Raw genomic sequence first — 14,454 nt, 5'->3', positions numbered from 1 at the left:
CACCAAGCAGGCTAGTATCTTGTTTGAAAGTATCAAACACTGTATACAACATGATGGCCTAGCTCTTCAAACTGTCAGTATAGATTATGTTAAGTATTTTTTGAGCTGGATATCCCTCACAGTCTGCCAAAATTCCAAGAGAAGAACCATTTAATAGTAAAAACCTCCAACAGAAAATTCACTTCTGGAGAACAAGCTCCAAATAACCTGGCTGTGCTGAGCACTAAGAAGGGGAGAGGCAAGTCTATTGTATTATTTACAATAAGCAAGTCAAAACCTTTTCAAGTTAAATAAATGCATAACTGGGAACACCATACCTTTGCAGTAGTGCACTCAACCATTTGTGCTTCATCAAGGCAGATTCTCCACCACTCCACTGCTACCAGGGGGCTTGGGATGGCCATGTACCTCTTCTGGTTCCTGAAACGGCGCCCATCGTCGCTGTTGCTGTGGGGTATGTCCACATAGTTCAGCTCAGTGCGGAGGACATCGTACGTGGTGATAACCACCTCCTGCTCTGCCAGCATGTGTGGCTGCAGAAAGCCATGCTTCTTCACACCTTGGTACACCTATGGAGGTTTGTATTCGACAGCACAAAAGCCAAGGATTAAGGTAAGAGGCACTTGGAATAAAAAAGCAGAACTATTGGTACACACGTGCTTTTAGCAGTGTTTCTCATATGATATGAAAGCATTCATAAAACCTGTATTCATATAATAGCGTGGTGGGAAATCTGTACAAGTAATAGAGATAATAAGTACAACACAGATATCATCACAAATGTTTTAGGTGTGATTACTTCTACCTTCACAAAACATTTTTTTTTCTCTTTTGAATAAAAAAAGACTGCATTGTTCTCTGCAAGTTATTTGTTGCAACAGGCATTTGCAAGATTAAGTATTTTATGATGTTCTACAGAGCAACATGATGTGTCAGTGTTAACATTTGCAGCCCTCTTACCACAGATCTATTACCTTTCTCCCCACTGCCCTAAAAATTACTGGGATGATTAGGCAATGACAGAAGTACAGAGCAAAATATTTCAGAGCCAGAAATGATACTCTGGGTAATTTTGTATCTACAAAAAGGATCTCTACAGAGACCTGTGAAATACAAAGCATACCCTAGTTAAAAGCAATCCCTGTGCATGAGGAGAACATTATTATTAACCTTTTGTATTGACATTTGTTCTAAGATGAAAAATATCCATCTTGTCTCCTTCAGAATTTTAAGCAAGACCCTTTCCAAAACATATAGCAGTTTAAATTAAGACAATGACCTAAACAAAACATTTTGCTAGATGCTTCCCAATTGTAGCTTTTTATATCTAAAAAAAAACCACAAATACATATTGTGAGTCCAAATATACTCACAATATCAAAATATGTTAAATGTTGAAATAATGTGTGGTACAATACACAATCAAAATATATTTTTAGAATAGGAGTGTTTCATTATCTCCATGATTTTTAGCTACTAAGAACAATTATTACCAGAGCTACATATCGATCACTTTTGTCTCCTCACACAAATATCTTCTATTGCTCCCAACTTACTTCAGGAACCTATTTCAAAATTAGACATCCATTGAACACTTCAGGAATTTTATCATCCTCTAGTTCTTACCACTCATTTAGATCTGTGTATTAATCATAATATTAAAATAGTTAAAGCTTACTTCTGACAGGTTTTGTATTGTTTTTTTTTTAAAGAGAGAATCTATATTCCAGTCTCATCTTCAAATAGCTAGCATCTGTCATTCTGCAAATTCATGATTATGAAAGAATGGATCACCTTGTTTAGTGTTTAGCTGCAACTACCTACAAACACTTCTGCCATCAAAGAAAATCGATCTCAGTCCCTCAGAGTGTCACAAACTTTAATGTTCTCGTAATTCATGCAACTAATAGGTAAAAAATAACAGAATTAAGATTACCCTAGATACCCTCAGTTGATTTTTCCCCCTCTTTATCCCTTGATGATCTGCAGGATTTTATTGTTAATTTCACTGTTAACTTTACTTGGTGTTCCAATAATAATCTCCTCTACTTTTGTATATATGGCAACCATGTTTCTGTCATCTGAAATAAAGGCATACAATTTTTGTTCTGCCCCACAGTGCTACAAGAGAGCACATGCAACCAGGTCAACGCAGGTAACAAATGAAAAGGGGGACAAGAGAGGGGGTGGAGGAGGGAGAAAAAAGATGAGTATGTTCAATGAAGACAATTTTTTTCTTAACAATTTTTAAGTCTAATGATCTACTCCAAGTATTTACGAACAGATTTTCCGTAGGTTTATAACTTGGCCAAGTTCTGGTTGTTTTCACATCAACAAGAAAAGACAACCTGCCATAAAGCAAGACCTACCAATAAATCTTTATTCCTTGTTATTCTTTGCTCTATTACATAAAGACATTAGAACTTCCCATGGGATAGAAGCAGTTGGAAGACCCTTCACATGCAACATGAAACATGTTAACACGGGAAACTGCTTCTTTGAAAGATCTGAATTATTTTAGCTTTAACTTAAATGAAAATTCATTTAATTTCTTATTCATTCAGCAACACTGCAAGCAAGTCTAGATGACTTAGAGTTGCCAGTTAAAGAAAATGAAAACAGTGTCTTAGAATGGAAAGCATTAACATTCAGTATTTAAGCTGTTTTCCTCCTACCATGAAAATGTATTTCTGACACTTTTCATCAAAGCAGGTAGGAGACTTGAACTGTGCAAGTTTTCACATTTGCTAGTTGCTCAACTAAAGCTAAGCAGACTGCCCAAGCAAATGGCTTACTCAAGGCCCAGAATTCATTTATATACTGTATATCTATGCAGGACAGCTGAAGATCGGATATCTCTGAATACAAAAGCTTCCTCTCATTATCAGTCTACTACTACAGTTATTTTATTCAAAATAAGGGATCAACAGTTCTCCAAGTACTTTATCATTACAAAAATTCCTGCGTACTAAAAATATGAAAGACAAAGCTTGATTACACAATTAATAAAAGAAAATGGCTATTGTGATAACTATATTCATAAAAATCCTGTATATCCATAATTACTACATGTATACTCAGGCTTATTTTTTATGATACAACTATTAGAAATCAAGAAAAAAGACAACACAAGGTCACCAGATAAGCAACATCCTAATAAATATGGCAGATGACAGACACAATGTACAAATTCTAGCAGTGTTTCTCTCAGTAAACACCAAAGCCCAAGACTTCATTTGTGAAGCCTGAAAACAAGAATTCAAAAGTACACTCTCTACTTGCTGAAACAATGGGTTGTATCTATACTTAGATGAGAAGCAACTTCAAAAGAGAAGCTTGAGTACAAATGTAGAGTGAGGCTTGACACTGTGAACACAGCTTATCGTTAGGCCTCCCTAAGTAAGCTCCCTTGGTGAGCTTTCAATAAAAACCAACAGTCTTCTCTCTCAAAAACCACCTGTTGTTGCCACTGCAACTGGTTGTTTTTTGATAAAACACTTTTTTTTTTTTTTTTGGATAAAACTTAACCAGTCCACGGTATCACCCTCCTGGTAACCAACTAATAAGGAAAAACTGCAGAATCCGGACAGATTTTCTGGGAAACAAACGCACCACGCGGTGCAAAACCATAAATGTAGTACCAAGAAACACAGAATTCTGGCACAGATGACAAAAAAATACAAACTTTATGTGATACAGAGTGTCAGACAGGAAGCCCCTAGCCTTGATAAAGTACCTCAGCAGACAATGAAGGCGTATAATCTTACCAGAACTCGAAGAGAAGATGATCTTACATGCCTGTTGATCTCATCAACCCACTGATGACAAATAGAACTAGGAGAAATTATCAGAGTTGCTCCTGTAGAAACTGGTTTCATTGCCACAAGGCAATGGGGACAGTAGAAGGGCTTGATCTTCAGGTTTTCCTCTTTGTAGTTGACACATTCTGCATGCTGCCATAAGTGACATTTTAGGCACTGCACACGAGCTTTATAGTCAGCCAATCCAAGCTCCCCACAGATGCATTCAAAACGATATTCAGAGGTATTAAATGGAAATACAGAACTGGTATGTTGTACACTACTGCTGGCACGTTCTTGGGAATGGGAGGCCTGGTCCTTTGGGATTTCCTGATGAACATCAGATGCAGCTTTAGAAATATCAGTATTGGAATTACTGCTCACACCACTGGAGACAAGAAGGCTGTCATGCAAACCAGAAGACTTTGGGACCACAGCTTCCTGCTTAACTTTCTCCTCTTTTACACAGTCCTCAGTATCTGCTTCAGATTTTCTGCTATTTTTGCTAGTTGTACAGTAATCATGTTCTTCCATGGCAATATCCACCTGTAAGGGGGCTTTAATGACATTTTCAGAAGTTACATCAGTACTTCTTGATTCTTTGGCTTGAGTTTTAGCAATAATCAGCTGCTTCTTCTGAACACCACCTGAAGTCCTTGCTATCTGCAAAGTAAAATTAAGCAGGAATATCAGACTTTCTTCTCACCATTTTTTTTAACATATAAACACACCAATACATAGATATTGAGATTTTATATCAACTTCCTGTTTGAGGTTTTGGTTAATGCTTCCCAGTATTTAAATGACAACTTCACAATAAGAACAATACATCCGACAGCATCCCACAGCACTATTTTTAAAGATTTTTGACAGTGTTTCAGCCCAAATTGGACATACTTATGATTTCTGCTTTTTTGTTCACGAATCTCAAGGCAAATGCTGCCATTTTCTTCATTTTTATCAATAAGCCAGTGCTGCTGAACTAGTGCACACAGGCAAAAGAGCTGAAGAGCATGCAGATGGCAGAAATAAGATCTACCTTTGCAACAATATTTGAAGTAAATACAGCAGCATGCTTTACCTGCTCTTTGGTTCTTTCTCGCTTCTTCTGTTCCTTATATTTCTTTCCCAGCTTGAAAGATCCAGCCAGACCATGTCCTTTGACTTGCTCTACCACTTGTTCTGCAATTAGTTTTTCTAGAGTTCTTTTGAGAAGCCGTCTATTTCTCTGAATGTCATACTTAAACGTAGCACTGATGTACTTAAATATTGCAATGATGGATGCTCCTTTCTTCACATTCATTTCCTTTACAGCTGCTAATATCATCACCCGTAAGCCTAGATGTAGAATCAAATTACAGCTCATATAAAATGGAAGAATATAAACTGTGAAGAATACATACTAAGCAATCTCTAAACACTATGTTCATCTTAAATAAAAAACAAAACAGAAAACAAAACAAACCCACCCCCCAAAAACCCAAATTCCCCCCCAAAAAACCCCAAGCCCCCAAAAGAACCCTCCCAAAACAAAAAAGAACCAAATTCAAAAGCCAAAAACCCCCCCCAAAAAACCCCAAACCTTCCCAGAGCCCCCAAAACACCCCCAAAAAATCCCTCAAAACTCCAAAAACCAAAATCCCTAAACCCCCCCCCAAAAAAAACTAAAAATCCCAAAGCCCCCAAAAAAACCTATCCCCCAAAAGAAATACCCCTCAAAACCTCCCCAGAAACCCTCCCAAAACTCAACCCCCCCAAAACCAAAAAAAAACCCAAGCCCAACCCCCTTTCCCAGAAAGCCCCCCAAAACAAAAACAAAACAAAATCCCAAAACCCAAACAGCCCCCCTCCAAATACCTCCCCCCAAGCACAACCCCCCTCCAAGAAACCCTTGCCAAAAGTAGCCCACCAGCAATTTTGACATTGGTTTAATCAATGTAGTCCTGCAAATCACAATTTTTCAGTGATTTTAAATCAATATCAAACAGCAATAGAATAATGTCAGTCTGTCTTCTTACTTGCAGTTCAGTACATAAACTCTTACATTGACCTTTAGTTACATGGATCTCTGTAGGACAGAGATCTCAGCTGCTGACATCACTTTTAAGTTTGGATCACTTGTTGATAGCATGCAATCCTACATCACAGTGCTCAGCAAAAGAACAATTCATTCTGCAGAAGTGAAGGGTAGCCTTGAACTCAAGCCAGTGGCCAGTAAGACCCATGACAAAAGCAAAACGTATTTTTAGAAGGAATCAGAAACACTTACTGGGATATTGTATCTTTTCCTTCAATTTAAGCTCTATTTCCTTTGTTTTTTTCTTTTTGTTTCCTTCTAAAGGTTGAGGTGGAACAAAGAAATTCACCAGCTTACCCTAAAGGAGATGATATTAAATAGTTAATAGCTCATATTAGCTCTTTACAGTAATTCTGAACATCATTTATCTTTTTAGATTTGAAAAAAAGCGTGAGCTGCTATAGATGCATGCTCTGATTTCACTAATTTGCTCAAATATCTCATTTCAGCATGATACCAAATTCAGTTCAGTTTCTCAGCAAAAGGTGCTCAGCACCTTACCCTGCAAACAGAAAGAACAGCAATGCAAGATGCTTGAGTTCCCCACTACTTCAGAACTAAGCTGTCAGAATTTATAGCTTTAAGTGATCTAGGTCACTGATGAAGGAAGGAAAAAAAAATATATTTAACAAACAGCTAAACCACAAAAACAGGTAAGCAATATAGAATAAAGTTACCTACTTAGTCACATAAAATGTAAGTTTTTTTTCTTTTTGGGACTGCCTCTCAAAATTTTATTACTAGTGATTCAGGAACAGTGACTGAATTTGGGGAGATGTTATGTTAAAGAACCACGATTTTCAAAAGAATTGTGAAGCTTGAACAAATGCAGTGCCCATATTTCTGTGATTGTTTTATAACTGTATTTATTAACACTTTGCTCTATCCTAACTGGTTCCTCTGCAGAGTTCCTTAACAGTAACTGCAACGAAACTCCACACTGTTTCAACCCTCCAGTGAATTGAAATACTTAAGAGTAACTGTGATACTGTCTTATGCAAGCCAGAAGTCATACAAGATCTCCCTGGAATAATTTTTTTTTTTTTTAGGACATCATACAAAGGCATTTTACATTTGAAGACAAGAAAAATAGAGAGGATGAGGGACCTTCTGGATAAATGAAATAGTGCCTATGAAGTACAGGCAATGTCATGTATTTCTGTTCATAAAGATCCCCAAATATTAGCTAAGCTACCTGTCCCAACTACTCCTATCATGAAATAATTTCATAACTCCAACTGTTCAAAAGCTATTGCCTCTAGCTATTGCTGCTACCTGATGTCCAGATGCTTCAGTGCTAATACTCTCCACACTCCTCAGTGACAACCCTGTGATACATTTAAGAATCACACTATTGTCTCTGCGAGGATTGTGTCTGTTTAACTGAAAAAAAAATCACAAGCAGGCAGAAGATCATTACGAATACACAAAACGCAAATGGCTGCCATGAATTCAACAGAATGGAACCCACAGAAGTGGTTAAGAGTTTACTCAAAGATAAAGGTTCTTTACCTTCAGAGACAATACCTGGTTTCAGTGAATGTACCAAGTTATAACTGGATGCATGATGAGAAAAGTGAAAAGATGGAAAACTATTGCTAACTAAGCCCATTTATACAAAATAGAGGCAAGAACAGAAATTTTTATTTGCTGAGTTTAAATCACAGCTTTGTTATCACATTTGTCTTAGGATCTTTGATTCTCCATCAATACAGTCATGTGAAAGGGAGAATGATTTCCAACACAGAAAACTAAATTAGGTATTTATAGCCCCCTGGACTGCATGTAAACTACCAACAGGCTACTAACACTGCAGTTGCCTGCTAATACCCTTCAGTGATAGCAAACTATCAATTGCTTCTCATTCAAATTATTCCACTACTTATGCCCCCCAGTTTAACACCCAAAGCAGCAAAAACTGCCACTGGACTTTAACCCAGCTTTAAGTTGGGACCATCCATAAACCAGAAAGCAATAAACTCAAGAAAAGTACATTTCCATTAATTCTGAAAAATATTTTCTTTGTATTAAATCTTATCCTGGTTTACTTACCTCAGGTAATATCAGATCATCTTGTTTAATATCTGGCCGGGTGTGAGTCAGAATAAGTGCCAACACTTCTACTGTTTTTCCAAGACCCATCTCATCTGCCAAAATACCTCCAGGCCACTGGGGTCCAGCAATCGGATATTCACGGATAATACTAAAATTCAAGTACATTCCCACATGAAAGTCAGTAACTATAGAATGGCATGACAAAGAAGAACACGTTCAGAGAGACACACAGCATAGCTTCAGCAAGGCAAAGTTTATAAGGTTAGGCAGCATCTTTTATTAGATAAGCTAAGATTGACAAAAAGTAGCATGCTTTTTGGGTATACAAACCTGACCAAGATGAATACATACATCATCAGCTTTTAAATTTTTTCTTTCCCAATAGCCTTGCCTTGCTAACTTAGAACATCATAAACATTTTTATATCATTTATATTATAAATATATATATCAGGAAGTTGATATATATTTATATTCTTGTGTTAAATATCCAAAAGTTATAAGGAGAAAAAAAAATGAAAAACCAACTAGCAATCAAATGGCTCTATTCCAATCAAATTAATAAGAAGCAGAACTAATAATACAGTAACTCAGTAATAATAATGCCTCCTTCCTTTAGACTTTACAACATTAGACAAGGTCAAAGCCTCCAATGCTCGTTTGAAAAAAAAAAAAGTTAAGCCAATAAATTTATACTGAAACAAAAAACACAACCCACCTTTAAAATTATGTCTTCAACTAGAGGTTTACACATTTACCTGAGCACTAGAGGTACCAGTTTGCTTTTTATCTTTTTCAAATTACAGATATCAGTTTTCTAATTCTTTAGTTGAAAGACAGTCAAAAAAAGAACATTAACTGAAAAACCACAGTTACAGAGTGTTATGGTCTCCAGGTAAAGCTGTCATAAGGCTCCCACAAAAAAAAAACCAACCTTGCAGTGTTCTCAGAAAGAGGTGTGATATATGATGTTAGTGAATTTGTATTCCTAACCACTAAATTCAGAATTAAACTAAGAAGAAAGTAAATATGGGGCTAGACAAAGCAATTGAGACCTATAATTTTCCACAAAAACAGTGTAAGCAACACAAGGCCTTAATGAGGACTGACTTCTGTCTTGGTGATAATTGAAGCGTGAGCCTTGTTCTTAAACAAGGCACTGCCAAGGCTAACTGGGCACCAAAAGAATGAGAACATGTGCACAGAGACAACATAGAAATTGCCACAACCAGCAGATAAGGGAAAATTATGGCCAGGGTCTAATTTTGATCTGTAACAAGATAATGAAGTCAGCAAAACAAGAAAGGTAAAGGGTTCAAGTTTGAGGAAGACTTCTTACTTCATCCAAAGACCCCTAACAGCCCCCTGATATCTCCCAAGGAGAGGACTCCGCCCAGACTCCGCCTACCATGAATATTGTTAACATGATGTAATCCCCATGAATATATATGTAAACCCACCCTTTTTAATATTCATAGAATTGTACATCAATATAAGGTAATTCTAGAGTTTAGAAGGGTGCGTGTGAGTGGAGCGGAGATTCCCATGCACCCAGCGCTGCTTGCTTACTGCAATTTCAATTATTAATTAAATCAAACCATTAACTGAATATTGAGTCTCGGTCATTTTTAACAGAGGTAATTAAAAACATACCAGCCAGTAAATGGATTATAGTAGATTTTTACACCATCCAGAGTGATGATCTCTCGCCATAAGAAGTGCAGTCCATTTTCTATGGAGAAAGAGTTCATATTACTATTATGAGGTTTCTCTAGAAACAATACACTGCTTAGAATTCCTCAGCCTTATTGTGACTTTAGAGACAAGAAGCAGACATCTGCCTCGGTGCTTCATGGTGACCAGCAAGATACATCAACTGATGTTCAGCAAAGTTGTTTATCATTTAGTATACTACCCAAATAACAGCTTTTATAAAAAGAGTTAATGAAATAACTAACAAAGCTTCTAAATCAAGCAGCAAGAAAACATTACTGCTGGCAATTAAATGCCATTTTATTCCATTAGACAAGCTTTCCAGACCCATATACTTGCCACTGCTTGGAGTGCTTGCAAGGTTCTCTTGGTGAAGCATCCAGTTTACAGCCTCACTTTGGTACGGTCTCAGAATAGGAATTAATGCAGGATGTTGCACATCGTCTCTCAGTAACTGGATATCCTGCTGATGGGTGTGCCTTACAAAGTCATAAAGCTCTTCAATATTTTGTCGCTCTAGTTCTACATCAGATTCTTCCTCATCTTCCTCCAGCTCATCTGCATACACCAAGTCATTAAAGAAAGGCATTATCAACCAACTTTGGTCAACGTATCCGTAAATTTCGCAGCAATGCATTTAGTTACCACAAAGGCTGCAAGCAAAACAAAACTACATATAAACATGTAATGGCTGAGCCTGACTCAGCTAGCAGCAGTAGAAAACAATGAGCACTACTTTCCTGAAAGTTAAAATTAAAATGCTATGGCAATCACAGAGGGATAGATAATCAGTGAAGCTCTTCCTTTAGAATTTTGGGAAAGAATGATGAGACCTTATTTATTCAATAAAGACCTTCCACTACACATTTTCAACTGCTATAGAGCCACAAATAACTCACATTTTAGATTTAAATGTTAACATATATAATAGAATGGAGAAAAACACTGTATTGTCAAGAATTAGTACATTTTTCATTAATAAAGCCTTTCTTGATTAAAAGAAATATGAGAAAAAAACCAAAAAACGGAGATTTTCTTAGTGAGCTTTCATGTTAATCTTAAATTTATCCATCTGGATAAGAAAATTAGCAGTAGGACTCATTCTCATCATGTGCATTACTGCAAAAATTCAGACAAGGCATACCTTAGAAATTAAAATCCCACCTCAAGAGAAGTTTGTTCCTCTAGGACAGAAGCCTACCCTTCTTTTTATATCCTTTAGTAATGAAAGCCTTGTGCGTGTATATTTTTTCACATAATTTGGATATAAGGGGCACACACAGAACTTGAGCACCCAAAAAATTCAATGGTCAGCCTCTTTAGGAAACTGCCATAAGATGAGGGAACAAAAGATTTAGAGGACAATTTCTAACAATTTTTCACATGTCAAAATTAAAAACATTGGCTCAATAAAATCATCTGTACTTAGCTAGCAACAGCTGTACAACTCTAAAGTTTAGTTTAGCTACTAACCCTAGCTAGTGTTGGGAGATAAAGCCACCTTGGAAACTTTTTATCAAACAAACAAACAAAAAATTTAAATTTTGAAGGCAATCAAGGCCAGCACTTTCAGCATAAGGATATAAGCAATTACAATTATTCATGATAAAATATTTAATTATTATTATGATGCACTGTGCTAGCAAAGAAGAGATGCACCTGGCACAAATACCAGAGAGCTTAAGCTTAAACTAAAGTTTGGGGGCTGCTATTAGGACTGTCTTTCACAGAAAATAAAAGCTTTCTTTCATTCAAATAAATGGTTTAATTGCAGAACGGTGTTCAAAAAATTGTATTTACTCTGAAAACGGTAAGGACTCAAACTTCTATGTGCCTCAGTGACTTATCTGTAGACAATGAGTATTATCACCTGTTATTTGTCAATAAATTAATATAAGCATTTGATTAATGATCAGATAATAATATGGAGAGGACTACCTAATAATATTACCTTGAAAATAAACACTCTTTTAATGGCAGGAATAACTTCCTATATTTAAAGCTATTTAAAAACACAAACTTTAATAACAAAAATTATTCATCAACATTCAACTGAACTGCATTACCTGGAATCAAAAAACTATAGAACTTTTCCATGAGTTTTTGAATAAGCTGATTAGCTTTTTTGGGTCTTCCACCTCCATCACTGAGAAACTCTGGTTTACTCAGACCAGCTTCCAGAAGGTAAATTCCAACCTGTGAAATGGTTATACAGGAAATAATTTCACTAACTGTTAGAAGGACAAGAATATTATCATCAGAAGAGCATGAAAACAGTAATAGTTCCTTGACAGTTAGCAAATATAGCAGATATAATGCATCTACTAATAATAACATGTAGGGGATAAAGTACATTGCAGCCAGAAGCTTCTTTGATTCCTTCAGGTATTGCATTATTAAGAATGCATCAATAAAAATGATTTTTCTAGGAAAAAACACACTGATACCATTCACATAAGCATGTAGAAACTATCTACGTTCATCATAGCTGCCAGACTTAACTGTTCAGAGGCTTCTATTTTATATTTCAAACTAAAAAAGATTTTTTTTTTAAATGCAAACAAATACATGAACCATACCTTTAAAGCTTGAGCCTCTCTCGGTCTTTGATAAAGTCCAATTATCCGTTTCTTTTGCAACCATCTCAAGCCTTCCAATATTTCACCACCTAAAGTTGGTTGCACCGAGATGTGTTGTTCATAAGCACCCAAGTATTCTTTTGTTTCATTACTGTACTCTTCTTCACTTCTTTCATGAACACAGACCTGCAGCTGATCATCAGGGTCTCCTCTCAAAGTAAAGCTCCTCTCATTGAACCCATCTGTCAGAATTTGCTCAGAAGGAAGATGAAGAGAAATTCTCCCAACAAAGCTTTCCAGGGCCCATCTGCACGGTATGGCAAAACTATAATATTCAGCTGTACTGACACTGGAGCCAAGAGGAATAACATCATCTTCATCATTAACTGGATAGCTTTACAGATTTTGAGTCATTGCTTCTTTGTGAAGGAATCTTCATCAGTGCGCTCTCATTTATAACAATGAGGGATGCAGAAGAGCTTGGACCTGGAACTGGTCCTCGTTACTAATTTCATCTAACGTATTACCTCATTTCTCCGGTCTTCATGATATTCAGCAGAGCTTTTTCTGCTATCCTATATCTATTTTTGATGAGGTGCACGTTTCCGACGACTGCTCATTTTGCTGCTTTCCACAGTATTCTCAGTCTCTGCAAGATGAAGTAGATTGTCAATAGTAAGTATTCAAAATCAAATGCCCCCACTGAATTTCACTGTGCAGTAGCTACTAAATTTGAGAAGTTCAACAGATATATGCACTAAGAATAGCTGTTTGAAAAGCAATTTTAGTTTTACAGAGCCTCTCCTTCCCTGTGCCACCACGAAGCTGGACAATGAGGCATTTGCCTTGTAGATCTTACCATTTTTCCAGCCAGCTACAGAGATCAAGAACTCTATATTCACAGCTGTTACTGGGAATCTTGTGGGACGATACAAACATAAGAGTGGAATCTTTCAAGGTGGAGGAAGACAGCTCAGGAAACTTCAGAAACAGAGGAGGCGGACAGAATTGGGAGCAGTGTGGGGAAAATACACACACAAAATTGTTCCTTTCCAAGCCTACACTGAGATTAGGGAAATTTGACTAGACTAGCCTGAAGCTGTCATACATAAACATGGTTTAGAACCTAAGCTATCACAGTCTGTCCTCAGAAGTCCTAATGACTTTCCTACTACTGTTTAATATTATTTTCCCAGGAAAATCTCCCTCCTGGGACTGGAAAACAAAACTGCTTGCAGAGGAGCCTCACTTATTCTATTACAAACTTCAGGGACCAATCACAAATGATGTACAGTCCTGCTGATTTTGACTAACTGCAAACTAAGTCAAGATACACACCAATTTAATTGAATCTGGAAGTGAATAGATTTCATGGATAAAATATTGAAAATAAGTACACATACTAAACAATACACGTGAGAACGATTATGGATAAACTAAATATATAATACTAACATACTTAAATATTATAGGTATAAAAAGCCACCAAAATACTGTTTTTGTAAGGAGCCTGAACACGAACAGATTTATGACTTCATATTACAGCACTGTCATTGTCAAAGAGAATTTTTAGAATTTAGTTGTATGTAATTCAACAGGCAATTTCTAAGCTACTAAACCCGACAAAACCTAATAGTAAAGGTTTTATGCTGAAAGGTAGAATTCATAACTCTGAATAGTTCAAGGTGTGAAAAACAAACAAAAAAAAACAAAAAACCCCAGCAAAACAACAAAAATAAACAAACAAAAAGGAGCAAAAAAACCCTCACAAAACTTCAATTTTTTTAGTTCATGAAAGTCAAAAGAAATATTCAGGGGGCATACAAATCTTTTGAACTTCAGACTCAACTGATGAGGGAAACGAGTTCCATTTCCAAAATACCACTCATGCCCAGCGTTGCTGCAGCAAAGGAAGCGAACCCAAAGGCGAGCACACGTACAGTGGCACTTAAACAAGCACTCGATTCCCGCACCCGGCTTTGCGTGCGCACACCTACTTCAGGATCACGCTCCGAGGTACAAAGGGAGAGAACCGCCCTGTTCGGCAGATCTGTTTCACGATCCTACGGCCAGAGACGAGCTGGTGCAGCAGCGTGTACGGAGCGGCCTCACGCACCGCCCGGCCAGCGATGCCCGGGGCTGCGGAGCCGCCGCGCCGCAGCTGTGCACAAACACCGGGGCGAGCAGCCCGCCCGCCCCAACCCGGGGTCACTGCCCCCAACGCCGGACGC

General features: G+C 37.2%; 1 protein-coding gene across 1 annotated transcript in view; it reads right to left on the bottom strand.

The window, feature by feature from the left end:
• Positions 1 to 12,755, bottom strand: part of SHPRH (SNF2 histone linker PHD RING helicase) — a 43,989-nt gene extending 31,234 nt beyond the window's left edge. The window contains exons 1-10 of the mRNA XM_030447521.1: positions 12,751 to 12,755; positions 12,224 to 12,617; positions 11,711 to 11,840; positions 9,984 to 10,202; positions 9,585 to 9,663; positions 7,930 to 8,080; positions 6,070 to 6,175; positions 4,882 to 5,138; positions 3,768 to 4,463; positions 318 to 569 (exon numbers count right to left, since the gene is read on the bottom strand). Coding sequence (XP_030303381.1) covers positions 318 to 569; positions 3,768 to 4,463; positions 4,882 to 5,138; positions 6,070 to 6,175; positions 7,930 to 8,080; positions 9,585 to 9,663; positions 9,984 to 10,202; positions 11,711 to 11,840; positions 12,224 to 12,617; positions 12,751 to 12,755 — 2,289 coding nt within the window. The remainder of the gene's footprint in view (positions 1 to 317; positions 570 to 3,767; positions 4,464 to 4,881; positions 5,139 to 6,069; positions 6,176 to 7,929; positions 8,081 to 9,584; positions 9,664 to 9,983; positions 10,203 to 11,710; positions 11,841 to 12,223; positions 12,618 to 12,750) is intronic.
• Positions 12,756 to 14,454: the final 1,699 nt, after the last annotated feature.

This window comes from Calypte anna, chromosome 3 (assembly GCF_003957555.1).
Source record: "Calypte anna isolate BGI_N300 chromosome 3, bCalAnn1_v1.p, whole genome shotgun sequence".
In the NCBI taxonomy this organism is placed as follows: Eukaryota; Metazoa; Chordata; class Aves; order Apodiformes; family Trochilidae; genus Calypte; species Calypte anna.
This window is presented reverse-complemented; position numbering and strand designations above follow the sequence as displayed.